This window comes from Squalius cephalus (genome assembly GCF_949319135.1).
Source record: "Squalius cephalus genome assembly, chromosome: 14".
NCBI classification, from domain to species: Eukaryota; Metazoa; Chordata; class Actinopteri; order Cypriniformes; family Leuciscidae; genus Squalius; species Squalius cephalus.
The window spans coordinates 19,117,673-19,136,143 of record NC_137135.1 but is presented as its reverse complement, the minus strand read 5'-3'; the positions used below and the strand labels follow the sequence as shown (position 1 = coordinate 19,136,143).

General features: G+C 36.1%; 2 protein-coding genes across 3 annotated transcripts; both read left to right on the top strand.

Annotated features, from left to right (window-relative positions):
• Positions 1-251: 251 nt before the first annotated feature.
• Positions 252-12,890, top strand: slc7a2 (solute carrier family 7 member 2). 2 transcript variants are annotated; one of them, XM_079891748.1, is made up of 12 exons: positions 252-349; positions 2,396-2,783; positions 2,872-3,027; positions 3,737-3,902; positions 4,016-4,152; positions 4,239-4,461; positions 6,757-6,893; positions 8,646-8,748; positions 9,359-9,558; positions 9,639-9,805; positions 10,889-10,997; positions 11,140-12,890. In XM_079891748.1, exons 2-12 carry the CDS (start codon positions 2,414-2,416, stop codon positions 11,283-11,285), a joined length of 1,914 nt encoding a protein of 637 aa, XP_079747874.1. In that variant the 5' UTR covers positions 252-349; positions 2,396-2,413; the 3' UTR covers positions 11,286-12,890. The 2 variants fall into 2 exon arrangements, with proteins under 2 accessions (XP_079747874.1, XP_079747873.1); XM_079891747.1 differs by having other exon boundaries at positions 252-483.
• A 689-nt stretch (positions 12,891-13,579) lies between these two features.
• pdgfrl (platelet-derived growth factor receptor-like) lies at positions 13,580-18,162 on the top strand. Its single transcript, XM_079891692.1, has 6 exons — positions 13,580-13,755; positions 14,538-14,817; positions 16,097-16,248; positions 16,335-16,634; positions 16,719-16,855; positions 17,840-18,162. Exons 1-6 carry the CDS (start codon positions 13,701-13,703, stop codon positions 18,029-18,031), a joined length of 1,116 nt encoding a protein of 371 aa, XP_079747818.1. The 5' UTR covers positions 13,580-13,700; the 3' UTR covers positions 18,032-18,162.
• The last annotated feature ends 309 nt before the right edge of the window (positions 18,163-18,471 follow it).

Genomic DNA, 18,471 nt, shown 5'->3' with positions numbered 1-18,471 from the left:
AAAAAAAAAAAGCATGTTCAAAAGGAATCAGGCAGCATTATTAACACACACACACACAAGTTTTTTTTTTCTTCACAAATCCCAGTGACCTGTTTGAATTGGGATATTAGCATTGCCTCCCTCTGTGTGAAGTGTAAGTGTCCCTCCTCCTCTTTGGGGCAGCACAGCACACAGCTGCCAGACAAGTCCTCCTCACAGGGGGCAGGGCAAGTTAAGACAAACTAGGATAGAGTAAAGTAGGCAGTAAAACTAGTGCGGTTGTGGGCTGACATGTCATTTGAGCTAGAGGAAGGCAGGGGCAAACTTGAGACAGGACTTGGGAAGGACTGACTTGGATCTCTCAGAGCTTGTAAGCTTTTTAAAGAAATCAGTGGATAGGTGTGAGTGTGGGGGGCGTGTATGTGTGTGTTTGCATGAAAGTCCTAAGAAGAAAGGCACTACTTGCATAACGTGATTCTACATCTGCCAGTCTTTCACCAGACGGTAAGTTTTAGTGTCTGTGTTTATGCAAATATTTGATTTTAGATGATTTGTCATTGCTCATGTGCATTTACACAGCCATTTAAAAAAAAAAAAACTTTTATCAGATCCATTGAAGACATATTATTCCAAAAGCAGAGTAAAATATGAAATTAATTTATGATCGTCGCATGTGCAAAGTCTGTACCTGTTACTGTAGTATTAATGAGATCCACTCACTCATTACAGTAAGACAGAATAAATTTTGGCTAAGCTATTAAATATGCTGTGCTGTAACTGAGCCTCAGAGTTGCTTGTCAAGTCCGACCCCTCAGGGCTCACAGGTAACAGCCAACAGCCTTATGCATGTCAGTCTTTTCTGCCTGTGTGACTCTTTAACACCTTTCAAAGGTTGTAAGCAGACGCAGTGTAATGCTAATGCACAGCCATTTGCTCATACACATCACAATGTGCTAAATCTTTTTTTTTAAATGTGTTTTGCATGTAAAAGAAGTTATTTAGAAAGCAGCTTTAGTGCAACTTTGGTCTACATCCTCATTTACATGCAAAATAAGACTGCCAAAAAAAATCTCTAAAGCTGTTCTATATGCTGTTTGTATGTATATAAAAATATGTACTCTACCATTTAAAAGTTTGGGGTTGTTAAGATTTTTTAAATGTTTTTGAAGGCCTTTATTTGTTCAAAATAGAGCAAAACAATACCACTGTAAAATTATTTCAATTTAATATTTAATATTTAGCTATTTTCTATTTGAATATCTTTTAAAATGTAATTTATTCCTGTTATGTCAAAGCTGATCATTACTCCAGTCTTCAGTGTCACATGATCCTTCAGAAATCATTCTAATATGCTGATTTGCTGCTCAAGAAACAAAAATAGTTTTTTTTTATTATATATATGTAATATATTATATATATATAAGACAGTTGTCCTTTTGCATGCCTCAGCTCCAATTTGGTTCCCATTACTACAGATCTTGCATAATCAAATCTTTACTTTGCGCATTTCTTCTGTGCAGTGTTAGTCAAATCTACAGAAAAGATTAGGTCATGAATATGTAAAACATAGTAAGAAAAGAAATCATCTTCAGAAATCTTTCTTTTGGCATATATTTGACATATACTTTTGGCATATTTTATATATATATATATATATATATATATATATATATATATATATATATATATATATATATATATATAGATATATAGATATATATAATATTGTATATATTTTTAAAGAGACAGTGCTATAACTAAAATGGATTTAATTTAGGGTATGTAACAAATTTTCATTGAGCGAGGACCCTTGTATTGTCCTCAGTTTGCATAGCAGACTACATCCTTTAAACGTTCAAGTCTGCTTTATATAAACCTTATATAAACTCATTATACTTGATACACTTATAATGAACTTGTAAGCCATTAAAATAAACCAACAAACTTAACGCTTTAATTGCAAAAAAGCACACTGGCCAATAAGTGATGTGCCAAATACCTACGCCTATCAAAATGAAAGCACTTTATCCCACTATTATGCAATAATGCCTAAGGCTTATGCATTATTCTACATTGGGCAATACTAAAACCTGCTGCTTAAACTGCAGACATGTGCAAGTGAGAACAAAAGCTGAAAGTGTTATTGAATAATAAAGTTGTCCTTTTGCATGCCTCCGCTTCAATTTGGTTCCCAGTACTACTGATCTTGCATAATTGAATCTTTACTTTGTGCATTTCTTCTGTGCGGTGTTCAGTCAAATTATCTACAGAAAAGATTAGGTCATGAATATGTAGAACACAGTAAAGGAAAGAAATCATCTTCAGAAATCTTTCTTTTGGCACATACTCAACTCTAAAAACAAATATACATAGTTAGTGTACTTGATTTATTTATTTGACAAAACTCTCTTGACAGTTTGTGCTAACAGGAAGAATGCTGGAACATTGCTTCACATTTTGCCGCTCCCTTGTGAGGAGGAAGAATGTGGACCAGGACTGTCTGGAGGAGTCCAAGCTGTGCCGCTGCCTCTCCACTGTCGACCTAATTGCCCTCGGGGTGGGAAGTACACTGGGGGCCGGTGTCTATGTGCTCGCTGGGGAGGTGGCCAAAGGCAATTCTGGCCCCAGCATTGTGGTGTCCTTCCTCATCGCAGCTCTAGCATCTGTGATGGCCGGCCTGTGCTATGCTGAGTTTGGTGCGCGGGTACCCAAGACGGGCTCGGCCTATCTGTACAGCTATGTGACCGTGGGGGAGCTCTGGGCCTTCATCACAGGATGGAACCTCATTCTGTCATACGTCATTGGTAGTTATGAATTAGTCATATTTTAAAGCAATAATATAGTAAATTAAATGATATTTTTCAAACATAAACTGATATTTGGTTGGCACAGGGACCTCTAGTGTGGCACGTGCCTGGAGTGGGACGTTTGATGAGCTTATAGGGGGCCACATTGAAAAGTTCTGCAAATTGTACTTCAAAATGAATTTGCCTGGCCTGGCAGAGTACCCTGATTTCTTTGCTGTCTGCCTGATCTTACTCCTGTCAGGTAAAAAAAAAGAAAAGAAAAGTCTGTTAGTAAATTCATTCACTTCATTAATCTTTAAAAAAAAAAGTCTTATTCCTCCTTGTTCTAGCATGCATTCTGTGTTATTGCCAGTTTGTTGTTATTGTCCGTGTAAAAGTAATTCATTACCAGCTACCAATTACATCGCCAACTGTGCAATTAGATTACGGTACTAATTACTGTCGTTTAAAAGTATTGCATTACTTATTACTGATTACTTTCTAAATCCCATATCACACTTGAACAGTTGAACAATACAAGGATAGACATGAAACTGCTTTTTTAATTCTTTCAAATAAATAATATAAAATTGCATAAATTATTTTTGAACTGACCAAAGTATTTAAAGGGAAATGGTTACATTAAAAACATACATTTTAACATTAGAGGTTAAATTTTGATGTTAAATCCACTATTATTTTATATAGAATTGTTCTACTCTATTTAATTCAATTACATCAGCAGTAACTGTAATTAAATCACAGAAAAGTTAAGAGTAATCCCTTACTTTACTTTTTAAAGGGAAAAATTATTATATTACAGTAATTAATTACTAATTACCAACAATGGTTAGATTCCTCATTTGTAAGTCATTTTGCATAAAAGCATCTGCTAAATGAACAAATGTTTGTACATCTTTTATGTTTCACATGCAGTTTCATTTCTGTCACTGTAATTCTTTTTTTCACAGGTCTTCTCTCCTTTGGGGTGAAAGAATCAGCTTGGGTCAACAAAATTTTCACAGCTGTAAACGTGCTTGTGCTGATCTTTGTTATCATCTCTGGATTCGTCAAAGGAGACGCGCTCAATTGGAATATTTCAGAAGAATCTCTCATAAACGTCACCATTTTCAGAAGGTGAAGAATATCTCTTTCTTATTCCTTCTCTTCTTTTATATGTTGATGAATTATGCGAGCCTGATGTGTGAATTATGATCTTAACCATTCAATACACTTCAATCTCCTTACAGGAATCTCTCACACACTGCTAATGTCACCAGCGATTACGGGGTAGGGGGCTTTTTGCCTTACGGCTTTAGCGGGACACTTGCTGGTGCGGCCACATGCTTTTACGCCTTTGTGGGATTTGACTGCATTGCAACCACAGGTATTAAGTCACTTATGCACAGTTATTTCCCGTCCTCCAATCTGATCTTGAGTTCCAAGTGTGTTGGTATTTGTGATTCTGACCAGGTGAGGAGGTGAAGAATCCCCAGAGGGCCATTCCCATCGGTATAGTTGTTTCCCTGCTGGTCTGCTTCCTTGCCTACTTTGGAGTGTCAGCGGCCCTCACCCTCATGATGCCCTACTACCTGCTGGATGAGAGGAGTCCTCTACCTTTGGCTTTTGAATATGTGGGCTGGGGGCCTGCGAAATATGTAGTAGCGGCAGGATCGCTCTGTGCTCTCTCAACCAGGTAAACATCTTTCTTTGCTCCCATAATGCTGTTCTGCTGGCCAAGACATCTCACAAGACTGTCTATTGAGATAGCATGCTCATATTAAACATTGTGAATACTTGCATAAAAGTGCATTTATTCATTTTGTCATTTGTTTTCCATTCGGTGAAACACAACACTTTCCTAATTAATTTTTATGGAGTTCTTTGTTGGGTTTGTGGTGGTCTGATTATATGCTTTGCATCCCTAATGACTTTTTGATGGTGGTTTGTTTGAAAGAGAGCCATATATAAATAATTATACATAGCATTTCATTAATCACATTATATTATTATTAGCTTTTATATGATACAGATTTAAACTCGCTCTCTTTCAGAACAAAATTTTCATGTGGAATGAGTTTCTGTTTTTTCCTGGTGACATAAATCAGTAAGGACTATTGTTTGGCATTTAGCAAGGCTCCCTAAAGCTGCATGAATTATACTCCACAGCATTTATGTAATGATTATTAGATTTTCTCTAATATTAATGTTAATTACATCCTGGTGTGTGATTGGTAAAGTATACAACCTCTTATCTTGAACCTATGGAGTGCAACAGTGCCCGCCCATGGTTTCAGCATCGTTGGTTCCAGAAGGTTTTTTTTTTCCCATTCATTTGTCCCATTTCAAAAAGTCTTTGTTAATGCATTTTAAGCCATGAAGCAAGCCAACCAGCTACGAAGTGAATCATAACGTTACAATCTTTGATTTGAATCAAAAATTATTCAGACAAAATTACAAAGGTACAAGACTTTAGTGATACAAAGAACTACAATCCCATGAAGCATTGCGAACAGCATAATCAAATGAAGAAAGATGGAGAAATATAAAACTACTCATTTGAAAATGTTGCCCCAAGACCTGTGAAGAAATGACTCCAACTTCAGATGACGCAAACTCTGAATCAACATGCACCAATGCTGAATTTCTATATATTGCAATCATTATGTTGACAACCTAATAATTAACAACCTCGTAGCTCACAGTAAGGTTGTTTTTAAAAGTTTATAAGTTATCGTTAAAAAGCAATTTCCCAATGGAGAAAATGAATGGAGTTTTTACTTCCGGAACCCGACTGTTGCACTCTATTGCTATAAAAGACCAAAATTGGGTAAATTATTACCCAAGACCAATCATTTTGATTCGAACTACTTTTTTTTGAATACTTGTTGCATTTTTTTTATTGAATAAAACATTAGGATACCATAGCCTAATAGGCCATGTGCAATACTCCCAGGAAAAAAAATGAAGATGATTTAACTGCACCTCTGGTCCCATTTGCTTCATTTGCTAAGCGCTATACAATGATGTTCTGTCAAATTGTATATTTCCTAAAGTCAACATGAAACAGCATTTTGTAACCTGCATTACTTCTGTAATGTGTTGTTTTTTAGACTCAAACAAAATACTCACAAAAAACAAAATGTAGCAGACCTAATTCTATTAAAAACGTAAAAGACCGGTGATGTCATTCGAAACAACAATTTAGTTTTCTGTGGAATAACATGCATTCATCAATCATGCAAAGACCAGAAATGTGTTAAGAAAGTAAACGGTGTTAATTTTGATTTCATGTTGACTTTAAAATAAAAATCATTATTTGTGGATGCCAGCATTGAAGTGTTTGGGATCAGATCTGCAGCATGTGATTAATTGACACTTTGCTTCTGCTGATGTGTTTGCCTCACATGCAGTCTGCTGGGCTCCATTTTCCCAATGCCGCGTGTAATCTATGCTATGGCACAGGATGGGGTGCTTTTCAAAGTGTTAGCCCAAATCAATCCTAAGACGAAGACCCCTCTTATTGCTACAATGTCTTCAGGTGTAGTTGCAGGTGAGAGATGGAGGCACGATTGCTATGCAAACTGCCAATGTGATCCACCAGGCAAATGTGAAAAAGAGTGGAATTGTGCAATACACGAAATTATTCTTTAGGAACATGCATCAAATGAATCTTTTACAGGGTTCCAACAGTCACAAAAAACCAGGAGATATCAAGATTTTTTTTTAAAGACCTGGATAAATCAAGGAAATGAATAAGTAATGGAATAAAGTAAAGGAAGTGAATATAAATGCCTATTTATACTCCACTCTAAAATATTTTGTTGGCAAGAAAATGCTTATTTTTTTAGTTTAAACTTTATATAAAAATATTAGTAAAAATTAATTTCCAGTAAATATTTGCTCCTTCACACTTGCCGGTGTTGGTTAATATGTTCTTTTCCTTCCAGAGTTGCAGGTATCTGAACCATGACTCCTTTTTTGTTTTTAGCCTGTTGGGTTCTTTGTTCCCTCTTCCCCGCATTCTGTTTGCCATGGCAAGAGATGGCGTGCTATTCAGATTTCTTTCCAAAGTGAGTAAGCGTCAGTCGCCAGTGGCTGCCACTATGGCAGCGGGCACTACCGCGGGTAAGCTAAGATCGAGGTAGGCCTGGCATGGCCTGCTGTCCTGTTTGTGTCAGCCTGGTGGAGGTGCAGTGTGCCTGCTTAATTACCCTGTTAATGGAAGCATGCTTTCTATGGAAGCTTATTTCCACCCAAAAAAAAAATAAAAAAGGTAATTGCGACTTTTTCTATCTCGCAATTGTGACTTTTTTTCAATTTTTTTCTCAATTGTGAGAAAAAAAGTCAGAAGTATGTGATATAAACTTGCAATTGCGAGTTATAAAGTCAGAATTGCGAGATATAAACTCAACCAAAGTTTATATCTTGCAATTCTGACTTTTTTTCTCGGAATTGTAAGTTTATATTTTGCAATACTGTTTTTATAACACTCAATTGCGAGTTATAAAGACAGAATTGTGAGATATAAACTCGCAATTCTGAGAAAAAAAATTGACTTTATAACTCACAATTGCGAGTATCTCACAGTTCTAAGAAAAGTCAGTTATATCACACAATTATGACTTTATAACACGCAATTGCGAGTTTATATCACACAATTATGACTTTAAAACTCGCAATTGCAAGTTTATATCTCACAATTCTGAGAAAATAAGTCAAAATTGCATGATGTAAACTAGATTGCATGATGTCGCAATTATCTTTTAAATGTTTTTACTTCTGTGGCAGAAACAAGCTTCCATAGCTTTTGCTGTGGTGTTGGTGTTGGTGGTGGTGATAAAAATCTGTGGGAATATACAGTACGTAGTTAAATTCTCTGTAAATGTTATTTATTGCATGCAAAAGTGATATGTAGAGCGTTTGATGAAGTTTGCTGGAAAAAGAAAGGAAATTACTATTGATTTGTTGGTATATATATATTGAATGTAGATGTACACCAGCATACACTGATGTGTCAGGTGCAGATTTCTGATGAAAGCTGTAGGGAGAGATTCTTAGTACTTCCCCTACAGTGTGTTAATACAGCACTTTGATGCTAGCATGGGGTCAGCCATGCTTATGGTTTCCGAGGACTTCTAAAGAATGAAAAAGCAGAGGTGAAGCTTAGCCGGGGGATGAGGACGCAGGGTAGATTTGATTTTTGAAGCCCCCTGCACATTGCACATATTAAGCTCATACCGTAGCACTGTATGTTTGTTAGTACACTGCCTTCTTACTGTGAGGGAAGTCTGAGCAGCTGTATATGAAGTCAGAGGGCACATCTGGTGTAGATTTGATAAGAGGATACCAATGCTATTGCATCCTGAGTTTAAAGTCATTGATGATGACACTTGGATTATTTTGGAATCAGGCTCTTCAAAATAGGAAGATTTAATTTATTAAATGAATACCAATGAAATAAACTGTGCATGCTCTGTTGGTATATTTATGCATTTTTGACAACCAAGCCACACTTATAAATGTATGAATGATATTGGATTAAATATCAATATAATATGAAACAGATTTATTTAAATAGCATACTTGGCAAAAAAAAAGTTGGCATAGTTTTAAATTATGCAATACAAAACAGTAGATTCTCTTTCTGTATGTTTGCGTTGCAAGCAATTGCAAAAATTGCTAAGAGAATTAAAATTATTTCTGAGAAAATAGAGATATTTACAGTAGATTGTTATGCCATGAAATCTGTGCATTTTAAGTGTGACTTAATGTATGTATGTAAACCATTTCATTTATGCAAGTATGGTTTGTGATATGCATGCATTTGATGTATTATTTTTAAACTCCACCTGATCAGCAATTGTTTCATATCAACAGCAATCATGGCTTTTCTGTTTGACTTGAAAGCGCTGGTGGACATGATGTCTATTGGAACTTTGCTGGCGTACTCATTAGTGGCAGCTTGTGTTCTTATCCTCAGGTTAGTAAACATTCATTTTCAAATGATTAATTTCAAGAATTTATATGGTCTTGACCAAAATTTGTTAATATTAATATGCATCTTAATGATATGTGCCGACTAGTGGCAGAACTAATCAACTGGTCACCGTGATTTTGCCAAGTAAGACATGTTCATGGATCTACACATCTAGTTGATCCTGGAACAACATTCCTGCCTAAAAATTTCATCCTAACCATAAATTCCCTAAAATCAGAGGGAAATAACACTGATGTAGAAGCACCTAAGTCTAAACTTGACATAGACTGTCCCTAAAATCTGATTGGTTGATTGGAATGTTGATCCAGAAACATGTTGTACTTGGTGAAATCACGTAATCAACTAGTTGGTACAATGATGTGTGTACTATAGTAATCTGCCATACAGTGGTTATATGTCAGTTCTCAACTGTATAATGTGTGTTTGAACGATTTGACAGATTTTATATGGACAATTTTCTTGTGATATGATACTGAGTCACATTTAATGATTTTTTTATCACGTTTTACAAAAAGATGTATTAATGTTTTAATCATGTTTCCTGTTTCTAGTGGCATAAGTAACTATTGTAATGTAAAATGTATGTGTGAAGGTATCAGCCAGATGCTGTGTTCGAGAAGTCTAGGATCAACGAAGGCAAGGAAGATGTTGGCGAGTCTGAACTGACAGAGTCTGAGTCTCATCTGAACATGCTGAAGGATAGAGGTGTAACCCTGCGCTCTCTGCTCAACCCTCCACTGCTGCCCACCGAACAGACCTCCACTGCCGTCAATGCGTCTGTTATCATCATGGGTTAGTACAGCAGCAGTTAGAGACTGGTCTGACAGGTTTAGTTATGTAGTCATCCTGATCTGTGCCTGTTTTCCCTGCAGTGATTATTGTGTGTGTTGTGAGCACACTCAACACATACTACGGACAGGCCATTATTGCCATGGAGCCTTGGGCCCTGGGGGTCTTGGCCGCATCTTTGTTCATCTTCATCATGTGTATCCTTCTAGTTTGCAGACAACCTCAGGCGAGGAAGAAAGTTTCCTTTATGGTATGTAGGTTTGAAATCCAAAAGTTTATCTAAACATACTGTTTAAAAGATAAAGTAATATTGTGAAGTATAATCGTAAATTAAAATAAATGTTTTTTAAAATCTATTTAATTCTGTGACGTCAAAGCTGAATTGAATTTTCACCAGACACTTTTCCAGTCTTCAGAGTCACATGATCCTTCAGAAATCATTCTAATATGCTGATTTGGTTCTATGTTGAAAACAGTTGTGCTGCTTAATAGTTTCTTGTTGCAACCACGATACATTTTTTAGGATTCCTTGATGAATAGAAAGTTCAAAAGAATAGCATTTGTGATTCTCTATTCAAGAATAGAAATATTTTTTAACATTATTAATGTCTTTGCTGTCACTTTTGGTCAATATGAGTCCTGCTGAATAAATCCACAACCATATAGATACAAGTATTTGTGGCAGTTACACATTTTTTCAGTAAGCAAAATTATTTTTCCTGTTGAAAGGTCGGTCACACTCTTAAAGAGATATATTTTTTTCTTTTCCTTTTTCTTTAATGGAACACAAAAAGAAGAGGCAGAATGTGCTCTTTTCCATACAATGAAAGTGAATGGTGACCAGTCAAGCTACTATAAGTAGTCATAATTTTGGTATCATATGACTTGTAATATAGTACACAAGTTGTATGAACTGCTGCCTTTCACTTTTATTGTATGGAAAAAAGCATGGACATTCTGCATAAAATCTCTCTCTTTTTTAGGTTTGAGTAATGACAGAATTTTCGCTTTTAGGGGTACTATGCCTTTAATACATGTGGCCCATGGTGAACCGTTGCTGCTGTGTTTATCTTGACGTGTATTCTGCCCAGAACAGCCCTGAGTTTTAGGGTAATAGCCTGTATAAAATATCTGTGTTTGCCAAGCACTCTGTGTTCTTTGGAGGGCCGTATTGTGTGCTATCCTTATCTGACTTGAAAAACAAAGTGATATGACCCGAAAGAGCCTCCATTAATTGTGTTGTTTCTTTTTTAGTCTGGGTCATTTCATAAGTGAGTGTTGAGCAGAGTGCAGTCAAGCACATGTTTGAATCGGTGTGTATTTTTTGCTTCAGGTTCCTCTGTTGCCTTTTCTACCCATCTTGAGTATATTTGTCAACGTGTATCTCATGGTTCAGCTCAGCGGAGACACATGGATCCGTTTCTCCATCTGGATGGCCATAGGTACGTGCAATCTTTGAGTAAACACACACACGTGCACAGTCTAAAGTGTGTCTAAAGGTCTCATTGCGCTTTTTCTTCTCCTTTTTGTTCTTTTTAGTAAACAATGACTAAATTTGACATGCACTTTGATATCAATCCACAGGCTTCCTCATTTATTTTGGATATGGAATGTGGCACAGCGATGAACGCAAGAGGCATATACAGAACTGTGGTGTTGCAATGGAGAAAAAGATACTGACATGCAGTGTGGAGTATGTGACACACACAGAGAAGACTAGCCCATGTTAAAGAACAGCAGACGAACTCTGACAGTATCTAGCTGTTATCTACAGCATTGACCAACCAGCTGACAGACCTGAGCTCTGCCTTTACAGTCACTGCCATCATGAACAATCTCTCAGTGCTGATGTTCTCACTCACATGTTGTGATCATATCATGTCGGACATTAGGGGTGTATGATCTGACAAAGGAAATTCAATGCAGTGATTATGGAATTGACTATTTATACACTCTTAGGGCGTTTTCAGAACTGTAGATCGCTTGCTTCGTTCTTAAACAGGGATTTAAACTGTTACAGAGTTGCAATTTCTTATTGGTTTAGTTCAAACATTTACAGCCCTGTAGGACATGTGAGCAATTTGCTTTAAATGTGTTTGGAAGAGAAAGGGGAAAGCATGTTTTTATTTTCTATAAAGTATTAAGATTTCCACAGTCAGTATCTCAATGTTACTTCCACTGGTAGTTTGTTCAATTAAAAAAAGGAAGATTTAAAAAAAACAAAAAACCATATACTTTACTATGATATGGGACAAATGTGTAGCAAATGGCATTATCAAATAATGTGGAACATTAGAATAGATATTGTTAAAACTAACTTTTTTTTTTTTTCTTATTAAAGTGTTTCATTCTAAAAATTAGGATTAATTCTATTGACCACATCTTATTGTATGTGCCAGATGTTAAGCTGCTCAGATAACACTATTTCTTGTATTCTGATAAACACCATACTTCTTATTTTTATCCATGTTACATGTGTTTGTGTAGTTATCCTTAAATGTTTGACATATCCAGTCTACAGTATTCATAGGTCAACCTGTTGTTTAACAACCAGGTCTGATGATGTTGAAGAGGAGCAAGTCATGTATGTAATCAGTGTTTTGTCTTGTAAAATTACCCTTTTATTCACTTTATTTACTTACTATATATTTTTTGGGCTTTTTCAAAAACTTTTTTGATGAATAATCTTCAGTCTACATTACATAGTTCACTGCAGTCATTCAGTATACGACAATCTGTGTAAGCTAACTGAGTGATGCCAGCAGGGGTCTAAGAATGGACAACCTGAGCATCTGAAAGTGTTTCTTCTGCTAACTAGCACTCAAGTTCTTCTCTGCCTTAAACACTCGGTGTAAATGCAATGTAAATGAGTCATGGAGAGGCTAATATTGTGGCACAAGGATTAATAAAAATGTGTTAATGTCTCTTTAAAAGTACTGCACATCAACTATTCTGTTTAGAGCCTTTGTATAGTTGTTTTATTTTATTTTAGTAATGATGTGTGGTTTATGCCATTGTCAACTCAAAACATTACAAAGTAGTTTCATACAAAGCAATAAAATATTTCTTTTTAAACTAAGGTTTCCTACATTGTAAATATATATGCATTAAATAATTTAATTTTAATTTGAATGGATAATTCTTTCTTGGTTAGCTAGTCTGTTGAGCCAAAAGTTGCTGCCTTAATTTTTTTAAGTACCATCAACAATGTTTAAGTCATTTCAACTTAAATTACATTAAACTGACTTACATTACATTAGCATGAGTTGAATCTAGTTTAACTTTGAAAATTTAACTTTGAAAAAAAGTTGAAAATTAAAGCAATGTTAAACTATATGTTGTCATAACTTATTGATCATGTATTTTTTTTTACAGTGAGGCCTACATGCATCTTATCTATTAGAACAAACTATTTTATTTGAGTTCTTGTAAAGTTCAATGTCCTCATCAGACGCTGATGCAATTACATTTCAGCTATATCTTTCATATATCAAATGAGACAACACTGCCTACTTCATTTTAATGGAGTAGTCATATAGCGGACCTCTGTTTTTACAGCAAGAGTGCAAAATGAATCTCACAATAATTGACATTAAAGGTATAGTTCACCCAAAAATGAAAATTCTGTCATCATCATTTACTCACACTCAAGCTGCTCCAAACCTGTATGAATTTCTTTCCTCTGCTGAACACAAAATAACATGTTTTGAAGAATGTCAGGAACCACACAGTTGATGGACCCCATTGACTTCCATAGAACAAATAATGGGGTCTGGTTACCAACATTCTTCAAAATACTTTTGTGTTCAACAGAAGAAAGAAACTCATACATGTTTGAAACAACCTGAGGGTGGGTAAATTATGACATTTTTGGTTAAACTATCAACTTAAAGTTTGAACGACATTCACTGTATAGACTACCCCATGCAGGGTTAACTACAGTCCAGCAGAGGGCATTAGAGGATCGTTGGATGGGACTCATAGATTGACACTAAAGGGGGAGTGTGCAGATGGGCTGGGGAAATTCCTCTTTTTTCGCGAAGGATGGAGCTGACTGTGAGTAAACGAGGTAGACAGTGGACGAAGAGTTGAAACACTGCAGAGTTAAAAACACAGACCTGTTGAAACACTCCACTTCAGCCATCATGAAGCTCTGGCTCTTCTTCACACTGGTATTGCTTTGGCTGGAGGTCCAAAATGGTGAGCAGATCTCTCTTTGTTTCATCTGCCTTGCTATTCTTTCTTAATAAAGTCAAAACTTTGTCTTTCAATGCTTGAAATAGTAAAAAAAGTTGAGAGATGTAATGGATGAACGTGTATGGTGTGCCAGTGGTGACACTGCTGCCAATAGAAACCAACATTCCAGAGCAGAAAGAGGAGAGATCAAATCAGGGCAGTTTTACTTTAACTTATGCTTACATTATACAGCAGAGACAAAAGACAGAGAATCAGATTTGATTGAGCTTATCAACAAGGCAATTTTTTTATGATGCTATTACTTTTTTTCCATCCAAACGTATTCCTCTAGATGTCAAGGTTTAAAAGGTTCAGTAAACCACTATATTGTTCAGTTTTCTACATTTTCGCACATAGAACAGGAAAGGCATGTTTCCACAATTGCTGTTTGTACAGCTGTGAGCAGAAGTATATTTCCAGATGGCAGAATCTCTCTCTCTCTCTCTCTCTCTCTCTCTCTCTCTCTCTCTCTCTCTCTCTCTCTCTCTCTCTCTCTCTCTCTCTCTCTCTCTCTCTCTCTCTCTCTCTCTCTCTCTCTCTCTCTCTCTCTCTCTCTCTCTCTTGGCTTGGTCATAGGAGGCAGAGGAGTTATCAAGTGTCTCAAAGAGAGAAATGAAACACACATGCTGTATAATGTTCATGTCCTAGCTCACATAATACAGAACAGAATGTTATTCCCCAAGTTTGCCACTCTCATCCAAATGCATCTGCTGGTGACCAGGAAAACTCTGTTTTGGTTTACGCAGGTGTGTGTCAGCAGGTCAAGCATAAAAAAGAGGCTGGTGAGAACCGCATAAGACCAGGAAGAAAGAGGGCAAAAGTTCGCTACCCCAAAGTTAAAGAAAAGGAGGCTGGAAGCAAGGGCCAGTCTATTCTCACCCAGGTCCTTGATAAAGGCCGTTTTCTCAGATTGGGCGAGAGCCTATCCTTGAATCCTGGGAAAACATTGGAACTGAGATGCAAAGGAACTAAGATTGGCTGGGCATATCCCTCTTACCTGGACACCTTCAATGATAACCGCCTCAGGTATCCTTCCTTCTCGCTTTATCCATTCATTTAACGTGTTCGATTGAGAATAGTTTGGCTAAATCGGGCAAATGAACAGCTACTGGAGTATCTCATGTTTGGAATACATGTGTTTCAAAGATGCAGGATTCCATTGTCACATGATTCCGTTCCATGTGAAAGATTTAGTTAAAGAATCAAAATAGAGATGTTAAAGCAACACTAAGTAACATTTTTTACCTTAAAATAATGTTTCCAAAATGGTTTCAGTGGTTCATCCAGTCGTAACAGGGTGAAAGGCACTTCTGGATTCGCTTTGCAGCCCTATATCTGCTATAACCGCGCTATGTAAGTTTGCCAAACCGGGTCGCGTTTCTGTAGTTCGAATGAGACATAAGAAAACTACAAATTTGACTTGCTTTACGTCAAGCGCAATGGACAATTCCACTTCCAACCTGTAGGGCGACCGAAGAGGAAAAGTTCCTTAATGTTGCTTTAAAAATCACGACTCTGACAATAAGTTATTTTAGAAAAAGACAATAATTTTTTTTAAAGAACTCTTACAATAATGTGTTCAAAATGTCCACTACAGAAAAAAAAAAAAAAAAAAAATCTGGACATGCTGGTCACACAATGTTTGGTTGCAGAAGATTTTTTTAGTTGCAGGGGGTTGTTCTCTCATTAACATAATTGACCAAACATTTGCAGACATGAGAAAAATATCTATTCATTTAAATTAAATTAAATGTAATCTTTATCTAAAAAAACAACAACAACAACATTTAATTCTTTAACATTTCATTGAGATTTTTATTAATATTTTGAATTAGTTTTTGTTTTCACATTTTCTGTTTTAATTTTAATTTTAATTAAAGTTTTTTTTATGTATTTTTTAACGATATCTTTATTGTTTATAACTAATTTTTAAAAAATAAAATAAAGCTTTTTTTTATATTTTTATTTCAGTTAAATTTCATTTTATTTCAAGTAATGAATTTTTATTAAAGCTCTTAGTTTTAGTTTTAATTAACTATAATAACCCTGTTTTGAACTACTTCAAAAGCAGACATCAAGGATATTTCAAGCAAACTGAAACAAAGATTATAGTGTGAGATTATAATATGATTTCCCTTAATGGATAAAACATGTTTTTTTCTGAAGAAAATTGTTATCATCAACGTACATTAAATGTAACTTAAATTGTAGAATACTGCAGAAATAGTATAAGTAGAAATCATATTCTTGGTATATGGTATAAGTATAAAGTGTGTGGTATACTTGTTTGATTCTGCTGTTCCAGCATCACGCAACATGAGCGGTACAGTCAGTTGATCCTCGCGTCGCCCTCTGCTGCCGATACAGGGGAGTACAGCTGTTGGGTGTTGCTCTGTGATGGAGTAGAATGTGAAAAAGATGGAGACAGTACCTCTGCCACCTACATATACTTTACAGGTACAGCATCTGGTCGCATATCACACAAAGAGACCTACGTGATCTTGAACCTCCAAAGACATTGTTACAATTCTCTTTGTGTCTAGACAAAGATGAGCTGTTCGTCCCCTCTGCCATCCATTTTGAGATTATCTACCTGCGCCCTGACAAGCCCGCCACCATCCCTTGCCGGGTGACCAACCCCAAAATCAAAGTCTCGCTGCACAGGGAAGTTCCCGCGGAAGAAATCGCAGTGGATGGGACTCGGATATCTTACAATCCCACCAAAGGCTTCATCATCCAAAACCCCAGTCCAGAACAAAAGGGAGCTTATTACTGCAAGGCCAACAGCACCACGAAAACCACCCCGCAAATGTCCACTAAATACCAGCTGCTGTATGTGGAGGGTAAGAGGAGAACACAACACTTAGCACACATTTTACTGTGTTTTTAATCATGTTTTTTGGCATGGGGTGTTTTTCCCCTTGTAGTGCCTAGTGGCCCTCCTTTTGCGACTATCGAGGCTTCATCGAACACGGTGAGAGGTGGAGACATCTTTAACGTTACATGCACAGTCCTGGGTGAACCTGAGATGAATGTCAGCTTCAGCTGGAGGTATCCTGGCCTGGTGAGTGTTACTTTTGTTATTTTCCCTCATCTGAGCTTCGGATTCAGGTTGATTGAGACTATCATTTTATTATGTATTAATCACAGTATTATGCCATTTTGTGGACGTTACAGCTTTGCTCATGATAACTTTAAAGAGATACACCACCAGGCAAAAGTTGAGATTATAAGATTTTAAGTGTTTTTGAAAAGAGTCTCTTATACTCACTAAGTATTTATTTGATCAAAAATATAGTAAAAACAGTAATTTTGTGAAATATTCATTTAAAATGTCTGTTTTCTATTTTAATATATTTTAAAATGTAGCCATTATTCCAATCTTCAGCGTCATGTGATCCTTCAGAAATCATTCTGATATGCTGATTTAGTGCTCATTAATCATTAGTGTTGCTCAATTATTAATAATAATTCTTCTTATTGTTTTTGCTGCTTAATATTTTTGTGTAAACTGATACTTTTTTTATAATCCTTTGATGAATAGAAAGTTTAAAAGAACAGCATTTATTTTAAATATAAATCTTTTGTAACATTATACGTCTTTACGGTCTCTTTTTAGCAATTTAATGCGTCCTTGTTGAATTAATTTATTCTTTTCTTAAAATCTTACTTACCCCAAACCTTTGAATAGTAGTGTATCATGGTGTCCACAAAAATATTAAGCAGCACGACTGTTTACAAAGTTGATAATAATAAGAAATGTTTTTTTAACATCAAATCAGCATATCAGAATGATTTCTGAAGGATCATGTGACACTGAAAATTCAGCTTTGACATCACAAGAATACATTACATTTTAAAACATATTGCAATAGAAATCGGTTCTTTAAATTTTTTATTATATTTCACAATATTAGCTTTGAAAGTCATGAGACTTTAAAACATAAAAAAAAAAAAAAAATCATAATTATTTCAAACTTTTGACCTGTAGTGTAGATTGAGATAGGTTTCGATGTGCTGTCCTTATCGTGACGTGTGTGTCTCTCAGGGTCAGAGGCCAGTGAGCATTCATGACTCCTGGAGGCTGATAAACCGTGGCGTGGGACACACCACGCGCATCTCCCAGAGCGTCATGATTGTGGATGATGTTGAAACGATCGATTATGGAAAGTACATCTGCACCACCAAAAATAAGAACGGAGAGACATTGGTGGCCACATCGGTGAAGTCACGTGCCTAGAAAGAACATCAAGATTATATACTGAGCTGAGCTGGACTCCATTCACACTTCAGGCTTCTTGCTTTTTAAATCATTATGAAAAACATGTATTCTTTATATGACTTAGAAATAAAATGCTTCTTTGACTGAGACTTGATAAAGAAAGTTAATGCAACACTATACTTAATATATTATGCACTATTACCAGTGAAATAGAATCAGTTATTACAACCGTGTTAACCTGTAATACTCAAAATGGAAGGTGTTAAGGTCTATACGCATATTTTTACACGCTTGAAATATGACTGAGGACCGTGAAGGCTTTGTGCTCCGCTCTAATGGACTCCGTATGTGGAATGTGCAGCGGGAGCCCAGTGCTTATTTTGGTTCAGTGGGACACATTCAAAGTATGTTTCTCCTCCTCTCGCAGAGATTTCTGTTATTGAATTATTAGCAATTCA